Source organism: Rutidosis leptorrhynchoides, unplaced genomic scaffold (genome assembly GCF_046630445.1).
Source record: "Rutidosis leptorrhynchoides isolate AG116_Rl617_1_P2 unplaced genomic scaffold, CSIRO_AGI_Rlap_v1 contig484, whole genome shotgun sequence".
In the NCBI taxonomy this organism is placed as follows: domain Eukaryota; kingdom Viridiplantae; phylum Streptophyta; class Magnoliopsida; order Asterales; family Asteraceae; genus Rutidosis; species Rutidosis leptorrhynchoides.
In genome coordinates, this window is record NW_027266715.1 from 1 (window position 1) to 11,696 (window position 11,696).

Consider the following 11,696-nt stretch of genomic DNA (forward strand, 5'->3'; position numbering starts at 1 on the left):
ATATACAATGCACAAAATGAATCTGAAGTCTACCAAAGATCAATATATAGTAACCATAAACAAAAACAAATGTGAATAGAGCTTGCCTTTTTCAGGTAACGTAGTTCAGCGTTAGTTCTTTCATTTAACAAATCTTTCCCCTCAAGAATCTGCACAATCAAGAATCTGCAAGCTATACACCTTTCGTTCTTAAATAATCCAAAAAACACAAATCCTAGAAGCAATATTATATACCTCTACAATGCAGGTTCCACAGCTTCCACCACCGCCACAATTCATTACTTTTCCCTGATAAGAACATAAGCGACCATTAAAAAATAAAAATGTCTCCGAATGAATTCATTTTTATCAAGTGATATTGGGTTTATTTCCAAACTTTAGGCTTACATAAGTTGCATAGAGCTCAATCTTGTTTTCCGACATTATGTTCCTCAACAACTTCTCCCCACTCACTGCCTTGGCTGTGTCCACAGGATACGACCCATCACCTTCTGGCTTCGGCTGCCATATTACAACAAAAGACCAAAAACAAGAAAAGATTGCAAATCAAACACACTCATGAAGATACCATTTTTGGCATGCCCCCTTCCCAAGAAACAGGAACTTAATAACTACTTAGTCAATAAACGCAATTGCGCAACAAACCATGTACTTACTACAAACTACACAAAGAAATTGAATCACACAGTGGCTAAACATCAGTTACCACAATTCACAGAAATTTAATAATTTTGCTATATTTACAATGTTCCCTTCGAATAAAAATCTCAACTTGGCATTGCCCCAAATCCCACTTGCCCATTCCTAGGTGTTAACTTAACACAACATGAAATTGCTTTCATTTATCGAACTTATTCTGAAACAAACCTCAATTTAACATTAATGGAAAGGATTAACTACACTACCCAACATCCAAAACACATATAAACATAAATAATGAAAATCAAATTGTGAATGTGAGCTTATACCCCAATAAATTCGAGCTCAATCTCTGGTTTTTTCTATGCAACATCAGTCGAATCAGCAGAACAGGAGACAGAAACAGGTCCGTTCCTTATGTTTCTGGACACTGATGGGGGCAAAAACATCAAGCAAGCATTTGCGTCTCCATTGTCGGTTTGCTTGCAGCTACTGATAAAGATTGGAGCTTGGCTTGATAATATGGCTCCCCTCAAGCTCAATGAAATCGAACCCATCATTTTCTCTGTATACGCAAGTAAATTGTAGCCATCAATCAGTTTTTATCAGTCAGCTCAGTTTGATTTGGCGTGTGTTTGTGTGTGGAAATGTGGAAGCGTTAACAAGATTTTTGTGGTGTTGATGATTGCTTCGAAAAGCTTCTTGTGGAAGGATACTGTTGAGTTGACTGTTGTCATTCTAATAGCACCAATTCCGATTCGATTCGGTTATATGGGTTTACAATTGGGTTTGGTTTGGACTTTGATTGATACTTGAACCGCTCCTCAGAATGAACAAGGAGTCACGGACTGAAGCTTGAATGAATTTAATCGAATGAATTGATCAAAAGGATTTTTATAAGCTTTAAACTTTTTTTTTGTTTGATGTTTTATAAGCTTTAACCCAATTCGATCAATTCAATCAAAAATATAAAATTTTTAAAAATTTGATCTATTTTGAGATGAAAATAGTATTTCTTTTTATTCCAATCTATCTGAAAATACCTTAATTGATATTATATCACCCCAAAAATCAGTCCTAATCTAACGGCTAGCTAGGAGTTTGATCCGAAAAAACAGAAAGCTGCGTGAGAAAGAAAGAAAATCAAACCATTCGTGAAGGAGAAATAAATCCAGGTATGAAATATATGGTCTCTACTGATCTTATTTTGATGCAGGATAGATGTGTTGAGTTTCTAATTAATTAGGAAGGACTCACGTATGTGTATAGAGATCATTTGGTCATGTTTGTAATTGCTTTGACTGTTCAGAGTGGTGATTTTGCAGATAGATGATTGAATTTTTGATTCTAAACTAATTTAATGTTATATGGCTTGTTATAAGTGGAGATTTGTGAATAAACATTATTTTATTTTGTTTATCTATAATGGATGGAAGAAATTAGCTGGCAAAGAAGCTTTAATACTTCAAGGATTAATTAAATTAGAAGTTCAGGATATTAAAATCATAGCTTGGCTTAATGACAAATATGTCTCTGGATGGTATTTCGTGATAGCCCTTCAACCCAAATTTAATTCAGTTAATTGTTAAATAATATTGGTTTGGGATCTTTCATTGATCAAGATTAGGTATTATATATATGTAATTGATATTGTATGAGTTCCGTTCAGTCTTACGCATGCCTTTAATTGTATAGAATTCATGAAAAGAAATGATGGATAATCATGAATGTGTTATGGTATTGTTGTGTTGTTTGATTATATTAATGTATTTATTATGGCCTTAGGACGCATTTCATTCATGCATTCACGGCATTTCATATAGCTAGATTTTTAAACCGGTATTAATTGTCGGAATTACTATTATAATATTAATATTATAGGTGACGGAGATCGTGCAGGTGACCAGACTTGAGTGGTCCCAGATTTTAGTGCATTTTGGGGGAGGTAAGTACCGTATATAAGATACTGCGTAATATAACGGTTTTCTAATAAGCCGTTGTCTTAAGTATTTCCTTAATGGTAATACTATATTATATGATATGATTTGGAAAACTTGATTTTAATTATTATTTGAAGAAATGCGTTATTTCTCTATGATATTGTCGAAACATATATTTGAAAATCTGCTTTGATTCACCCTGATTTGTGATATTCGATATGTATAATATCGAGATGTGTTTGGAAACTTGATTTGAGTTCACATTGATTTTTGATTTGTGATTCGGCTTAAAAATGATTACTTTTGGGATATTCGAAACTTGATTGGATTGGCATATGTGTAGGATACGGCCGTATACCGATTATTAGGACTTTCTAGTTTTGGGTCCTGTCACTTGCTATCGTTGAGGATAGGGTGACCGATTCGTAACGATGACGGGCCCACGGTGAGGCCAAAGGTTGCGCACCTAAGCCAAAAGACGTGGTGGCGTATCGTTACTCGTACCTAGGCAAGTTCTAGGGAGCACGTGCCATGAAGATTAACCCATGATAAGCGATTGCGACTTTATTGGGATTTGAAATCGAATTTATATTGTGATTTAAATTAACTTATCATGGGATCGCGTTTTGATGAGTTACACTTGTGAAATTGATATTTTGGAAGTATTCAATATTCTTTCGATTATTTGATAAATTGATTTGTGATTTCGCATAGGGTTTCGAAACGGTTTTTATAACTGTTTTGGAGATTATTTGGGATTATAATTTATTAGACTCTGGTTATATTGCTTAGTATATTATATTCGGTACTTACTGAGTGGCCCCCACTCACCCAAAAATATATATTTCTTTTCAGATTTTCCAAGATTAGGTTCCATCCTCTAGCCTCGTCTACTCGAGGACTTTCTCCAGGAGCTTAGGATCTTCTTTTTTGGTATATCCCCCATGTACATTAGTCGTCTAGACTTGTAAATTATCCTTGTAAACTTTTAAAATTAGTGTAACTCCGTGTTGGTAGAACTTATTTGTATGACTTATGATTTATGGCTTGTGGGATTGTTGTGGGCATAGATGTTATAATGCCGATTTTTGTTTAGAGTCGGAAGTCGTATTGTAATTATTAAACTTTGTTGTTGGTTGTGCTTGGTCGGAATTTTGTGTTTTGAGGCTGGTCGTAGTCCCAAGGTTGAATGGATTACGACGCCGGTCATGACGTGGGTTTGGGGTCGTGACAAGTATAAACTATGCTAGTCACTTAATGATCTAATAATTGATGACAACCGTCGCTCAATATTGATTAGACATTTTTTCAATCGTGAGGGGCATGAATTCGATCGCAAGGAGGAACAGACTTTGGATGGGAAATTTTATTTTGTATTAGGAATAATAAAAAAAAATAAGTTGTTAATTACCTGAAGAGCCTCACCAACAATGAAAATATAAGAATTCTGTGACGGCACAACAACTGGAACCCAATCTCCATCTTTGTTAAGGATCTCAAGACCTTGAATTTCATTTTGGCACAAAACTGTTAGACTGTTCTTATCTGTATGAGCAAGTAAGCCAATATTACTGGTCGAGGACTGATCTAACTCGCCGGTGATCGGAGGAACATGGTACTTCATTAGCCTACAGACATTAGTGCCATACATATCATGATCTTGCTCTCCAACTCCATAGCTCTTGCAAATCATCTTCATTATTTTGAAATTCAGGTCTTGCATCTTTAAGCTCATCTTCTCAAATGTCTCACTAGATAATATAAAATGGTCAATAAATTAATATTAATTAGGTCATGTATGTATAAATAAAACGTAAAGTTTTCATGCAAAGAATATTTACTCTCTAACATAGTGGTAATGGTACTTGGTGTGAAATTAATCGATACTTCTTCGAATCAAAATTTACGATATTTAATAGTTTTTAGGTTCACTTAAATAAATTTATGTATTTAGTGAAGATCATTAAATAAATACATATTCGTATGAATGAACTTAAAAATACAAAATATCGTGTAATTTTATATTACATATCAGTTTATATTCGAGTTAACTTTTTATTTTCACTTATAGGAAAAAGGGGATAGAATTAATTACCAGAATTTTGGGTTTCCTTGAGGCCACATAAGATTGGTGAAATCTTGAGCCGCCGTATCGATACCGAAGCTCTCGTACAAGGGCACGTATGGACATTTGCCTAAGTAACTGGTAGGGTTTAGGGCTTTGTAGCTTGTTCTTTGTCTCTTCTGGGAGATCCAACAATGACTTCATGGCTACAAACATGTCTTCACGTAATACTTTCGAGATCTTATCGTACAAAATTATGAAGCAACCATGAAACTCACATGCCTCTCTCACTTTCCTACACAAGCTGTCAGCGTTTTCCCGAGAAAATTCTTCATCGTCAAATGATATCCAGGAGAAATCAAGAATTGGAACTGAAAGATGACCAATATCATCCTGACCCATATCTCTAGCCGATCATTCTATTTCTCTAATCTAGGATTTTGTTTGTAATGACAAATAATTAGAGCAAGGGGTTCACGATATATATACTAATATATAAAGACTTGCTGTCCGAAATTAATTGGGTTTAGGATAACTTTTTTTCATTCTCCTTCTTACAGAATGAATGATTATATTGATTCTATAGTAATATATATAGAGATCGGTAATTCGGTATCATTAAACTATTGGCAAAAATAATCGTTTGGTCCCTGTTTCAAACATGTTTGAATTGTTTCGTTTCTCCAAACATAAATCGAATTAAATGGTCCCTCAAACGTTATTTTTTTAACTCGTTAGTCCCTCGGACGTTAATTTGGCCGATTTGTCACTTTTAGCCAATCAGAGAGTGACACGTGTCCTTTACGTGTAAAAAAATGCCACCTAGACTTTTTACACGTAAGTGGCACGTGTCACTCTCTGATTGGCTAAAAGTGACAGATTGACACTTTATGTTTGGATGGACGAAACAATTCATAAACGTTTGAAACAGGGACCAAACGGTTCAGAAACGTTTAAACCAGGGACCAAACGGTTCAGAAATATTTGAAACAGGGACCAAACAGTTATTTTTGCCCTTTAAATAATTATGTATATTGTGCTTTCTATTTATTGTTAAAATAATAATATTAATGATATTATATTTATATTAATATAATAACACATCGGATCGGATCTTTCAAATAATAAATTTCTATATTCGTATCCAAGTTTAACAAGATTGGTCGTGTTTAAGATCGAAATCGATCTTCGCCACCTCTACTCATAAATATGCTTCTCGACAAAAACTACAAAAAAGATACTACACTACTTTAAATTAAAATGATGTGAAATGAGACTAAGAACCGACACTAATGAACGATTAATTATCAAATGAGTATCCATTAATTATAAATATATAAGTATTGAATCAATTATTTTATTTATTGATAGCAAATTATTTTAGTGTCTGAGCTTCATGAATTCGTGAGGTAGTGAATTCATTAATCATGTTTAGGATTGGCAATTTAGATTCAATCCGATCCGTTGCAGATCGGATCGAAAAGTCCACGGATCGGATCGGATATAGAAATTTATCATCCGAAAGGTCCGATCCGATATGTTATTATATTAATATAAATATAATATTATTATTATTATTTTAACAATAAATACAAAGCACGATATACATAACTATTTAAAGGGCAAAAATAACCGTTTGGTCCCTGTTTCAAACGTTTCTGAACCGTTTGGTCCCTAGTTTAAACATTTCTGAACCGTTTGGTCCCTGTTTCAAACGTTTCTGAACTGTTTCGTCCTTCCAAACATAAAGTGTCGATCTATCACTTTTAGCCAATCAGAGAGCGACATGTGTCACTTACGTATAAAAAGTCTAGGTGGCATTTTTTATACGTAAGTGACACGTGTCACTCTCTGGTTGGCTAAAAGTGACAGATGGGCCAAAATTAACGTCTGTTAGGGTCGAGGGACTAACTAGTTCAAAAATTAACGTTTGAGGGACCATTTGGTTCGATTTATGTTTGGAAGGACGAAACAGTTCAGGCACGTTTGAAATAGGGACGAAACGGTTACTTTTGCCCTAAACTATTACAAATAGTTTCTAAACAAGTCAATATATTAATCTTCCATATTTTTTTTACAAAAATCTTTTAGACGATAAGAATAATTTTCAATTTGTTTCAATTGCAGATTTTATTATCGATTAGAAATCCGACACTATTTCGAATTGAAATTTGACACGTGTATTTTTATATTTGTTATTTAAAAAATTATTTCTAATCAAATTACAAAATACAATATATTTTTTCAACTTCCTAATTAATATAAATATATGATGCGAATTTAGTGGCTGAAATATTTTTTTTGCTAATAAGATTTTCATTTTATTGCCAAAAGGGATGGTATACAACCACTAGTTCATTTACAAAACGCAGCTCCAAGAGCTACAAAGTGAAAGCACCTGAATGCTTTTAAAATGCCTATTTCCAGATCACAATCCAAGAATTATCAAAATCCCTATTCCTACTTTTATACATAAGAGCAGCTAGCATAGAATCTTTAATTTGCTCGATGACTCTCTCGCCGTTTGGTTGTCCTTGTTGAAAGACTATCAAGTTTCTTTCTTGCCAAAGGTGATATATAGCAGCTAGGAATGCTTTTCGTCGAACCTGAGCCAGTTTGGATTTCCCTCCTGATTCCTTAGTGAACCAACTCACCTCTCTTCGCCACGGTAAGGGGTGTCTATTTATCGAGCATTTCACCATAACCTCTTTCCAAATAGGGGCGACGGATTCACATTGAAAGAATTAATAAATGAGAGATTGTTTTTGGGGCTTTATTGCATAACGGGCACAAATTTGAGTCACATATTCCCCATTTAAAAAGTCTATCTCTAACAGCAAGTCTATTATGCATAGCCAACCATACAATGAAATTGTGTCTAGGATAATTTCCTTTTCCCCATACTAATTTATATCAAGAACCACAATTATTTTTCTTTCTAATAGCATTCCAACCAGATTGGATAGAGTACATACCTCAAAAAAATTCCATCGGATAGTGTCATGGCTTGTAGTCTCTCCATCTATCTTTTGAACAAGATCCCAAGCTTCATCAATGGCTGAGGTGACTGGGATTCACAAATTTCAACCTCTGGGATTAAATCAACAATTGCTCTTCCTTCTAACCAGGGATCATACCAAAAGGAAAATTGTTTTTCTACGCCTAATTGGTATGTGTAGAATTGCTTGAAAGTCGGTCTCAAATTTAATAGAGTTCTCCAAACCTCACTGCAATCGGGAGGTTTCTTCAATCCCCAAAAACTCAATCTCTTGAGTTTCGTTTGTGTCACCCATATTGCCCAAAGTGAAGTTTTACTAGTGAGAATGGTCCAAATGAGATTCCCCATCGCAGCTTGGTTCCAACTAACCATGTCAAAAATTCCTAAACCACCTTCACGTTTTGGAGTGCATACTGATGTCCAAGCTATTGGTCCTTTACAACTCTTGTCATTCCCTGACCATAGATATTGTTTACATTTCGTGTCAATGACTTTGATCACAACCTTAGGAAATAAGAAAGATGAACACCAGAAGACAGGAATACTTCTCAAAACTGTTTGTATAAGTTGGAGTCTTTCTCCATATGAGAGCATCTTCACTGCCCACAAATTGACTTTTGCTGAGATTTTATCAGGTCAACCTTACACGGTGCTCTTTTCTCAATCTAATACTTATGAGTGGTAGCCCCTTGATCGGTAATTACCCTTCTTAGAAGCCACTAGCTTCGAAGATCTCCCGTTTTACAGTATCATTTCCCGCACTGACATATATATGACTCTTTAGCTCATTCACCGGCAAGCCTGATACCGAGTGAAAATGTTCTAGAGTCCCCTTGATCCAAGCTATGGAGTTAACATCACCAGCACAAAATATGAAGAGATCATCAGCAAAATAAAGATAATTAAGTTTCAATTCAGAACAAGCATGATGAAATTTAAAATCTGGGGGAACTATTGAGAGCAGACGAGAGAGATATTCCATAAAGATGACGAACAACATTGGAGAGATTGGGTCTCCTTGCCTTAAGCCTCTTTTACCTTGAAAGTAACCTTCAGCACATCCATTTATCATCAAAGAGTAGGATACCATTCTAAGACATTGCATAATCCATTTAACAAACATGAGCGGAAATCTTAGATTGAGTAGCATCTCCTCTACGAAATCCCAACACACCGAGTCGTAAGCTTTCTTATGCTGAAGAACTGGAATTGGGCCTTTTCATTTTGAGTTGTTATAGTTGAATTCGTTGATCCAAAATCATTAAGGACAAGTCATTGAAGCTGTCTGGATGCTTAACTTGAAGTTCTAAGGCCTTGGTGAAGATGACATTAGTGGGTATGTGCTCTGGTTTTTCGTGTTCATCAAGTTTCGATCAAGTTCAAATTAGAAAGTTGTTTTTAGTTAAGTAAAGCTTCAGTCAAGTTAGTAGTAGAGTAATGAAGGAGTTTAGATGCTGTTGTGCACTTGATCAAGCTCAGAATGAAGAGTCAAGCAAAAAGTCAACTAAAAATGGCGTCTTTATCGAGTTGGAGAAGATTAAGTTCATACTATAATTTTGATGGTTTTACAGTGTTACCAGCTCATAAATGTGTTGTGGATTACCTCTGAAGTGAAAAGCAAGCAAAGAAATCATTAGAAGATTTGAAGAGAAGAGATTGTGCAAAAAAGCAAAAACCATTACTAGTTTTACAATTTTTGGTTTTCTGATTTTATATTTTCCAGTTTGTAATTTCATTTCTGTAATTCCATGTCAGCTAGGTCAAGTACTGGATGCCTATATAAACCTATTGTAATCGTCTATTTCAATTAGAATGGAATGAAGAAATTTTAAGCTTCCATTACTCATTTTATCAGTTTCAAAAGCCGGTTGCATTGGTATTGAGATAAGCTTAGATTTCCATCACCAAAATTAGTTTTCTAGGTTCATAAACACCTTAGATATCGAAATCAAGCCTTAGATTAAATTAGAATCAAGTTTAACATGATAGATATGGTTATAATTTCAGTTTAGTGCATTTTAGTTCTTAGTGTTTGAATTTCTGCATTTGTGTTCTCGTATAGCTATAATTGTTGTTGTTTGCAACTCGTGTCTGCCGGAATCAATTTCCTTCTCCTGTCAGGGGATCTCGATTCAGCCATCATCTACTGCCATGTGAAAAAATTGAATTTTATAAATTTCAACATATAGATCGTTTATTTTGCCACACCTTAATTAGGGCGACGTTTAAACACTTCAATAAATTTAGTTACAAATATTTATTCATTCATACACATAAAAAAAGACTAATATATGGTAATCTTTTTTTAATGTATAATATATGATAATATACCGACTCTATATGTACATCAAGGCGTGGTCTAATTGGTGAGCATATCCTCCTTCATCCATAAGGTGAGGGGTTCGAGTCGTACAGTCCGCGCAAAATTGTAATGTAATCAAAAAATATACCGACTCTATATGGTTTCGCATATATATCAGATTTTGTTTTTAAAAATTCATGAACTGTATCTTAAAGTAGGATTGTTCACTAGATCTAAATGTTGGATTACGAACACGGATTTAAAAACCATCTTTTTAATAAATAGAAAAAAAAAATCTCTTAATTAATCACTAATGATCAAGTAGAATATAAATTGTATGGACAAACAATGTCCACGAATTCTATCATTAGGAAATCTAAATATGGAATGAAAGATTATTGCTGACGATTCCCTAAAATATCAATTTAAAATTAAACTAATATTTTTATCAAACTACAGTATATATTCATGGAATTTATAATCTAATATGAGTTTGACTCTTCCAGCTTTATATATGCATGGATTTTCTTTTCTATATAAGACAATTCTCATACTATTAACTGCATTTAGAATCTGCCATTGCGTAGAAAATTTCAAGCAAAAACTATATATTCCCCCACTGACCCAAGGAGGCAAAAACAAACAATGACATACTTAAAGTTTTTACAAATAAATTTCTGGTAAAAAAAATAATGCGCCCACTCATGTCTGCCATGTCGGGAGCTCTGCGAATGAACTTTGTTGAGAATAGATTGGAAATGTAGCGAGTAATTAAGTAGCCAACAATATGTGAAGTAAGAAAATGAACACGATGTAATTAAGAGGGTGATACTCTCTCCGTATCGCAATACATGATATTTTATATATTTAAATGCATCGAAATACATATTTATTTAATGAAAAATATATTTAGAAATGCAAAACATTAAATATTATGATAGGGAAGGGATAATTTACTTGTTCATTTGACAAATCGTATCTCGCTTTAGAACAAGAAAAAACACGTACGCTCCAAAAAAGAAAGATCAGGATCACCACTACTTCAAATATATAGTAACTTTGCATATAATTTGTTACTGTAAAATGTCGTGGCAGTTAGCCAGTTAAGTGACATCCATCATTTTTTTTTTCATGAATAAGTGACATATCCATCCAACAAAATAAAAATAACAAAACCAACATTCAATGCAATAGCATTTACTATTCTAATTACGGAGTAATTGTTTTGGACGATGATATCTATAACTCCTGAATGTTTTCATGCCAACAACTTTCAAACAGGGTAGGCATTTTCTGTATTGGAATGATATGGTTCCACTTTAACTCCTAAAAGGATCAGACTTTAAGTGGATAGATTGTATCAGGAATTGATAAGAGAAAAAAATACTTTCAAACACAATTAATTATACATAAAACGATTCAAACTCGGTTTTTACTCGGGCCTAATTGAACAGTAAACACAACCTAGGGGACTGAAGAAAAGGCTCAGATGTTGGCCCATTTGTAGTGAATGTCCTCCGCATTAAAATTAAGGCACAAACTGATTTAAAAATTAAGGCCCGAAACGGCGCCCTTGCACTTAGTTGGTTAAGTTCTTGTACGAACAATTTTAAATCGAATCAAGTTCTAGAAAACTTTTTTTTTTTAAATGAATTAAAACTAAAATTATTACATTCAACTATTATCAATTTCGAATCATTCTTTTTGAAATGATTTTGAATCAAATTAATATCGCCTTCAATTCATTAGCAT

At 34.0% G+C, this 11,696-nt stretch overlaps 1 protein-coding gene and 2 pseudogenes across 1 annotated transcript; all 3 read right to left on the reverse strand.

Annotated features, from left to right (window-relative positions):
• Positions 1–86: 86 nt before the first annotated feature.
• Positions 87–1,199, reverse strand: LOC139883974 (photosynthetic NDH subunit of subcomplex B 3, chloroplastic-like; annotated as a pseudogene).
• Positions 1,196–5,046, reverse strand: LOC139883969 (probable 2-oxoglutarate-dependent dioxygenase AOP1.2; annotated as a pseudogene).
• Positions 5,047–8,351: 3,305 nt separating this feature from the next.
• On the reverse strand, positions 8,352–8,732 carry LOC139883971 (uncharacterized mitochondrial protein AtMg01250-like). The gene has a single exon (XM_071868059.1). The coding sequence runs from the start codon at positions 8,730–8,732 to the stop codon at positions 8,352–8,354; it is 381 nt and encodes a 126-aa protein (XP_071724160.1).
• Between the last annotated feature and the right edge of the window lie 2,964 nt (positions 8,733–11,696).

Bases quoted from the DNA above. Each gene is read 5' to 3' on its own strand.
- LOC139883971 (XM_071868059.1), bottom strand. From the start codon at position 8,732: ATGGTATCCTACTCTTTGATGATAAATGGATGTGCTGAAGGTTACTTT.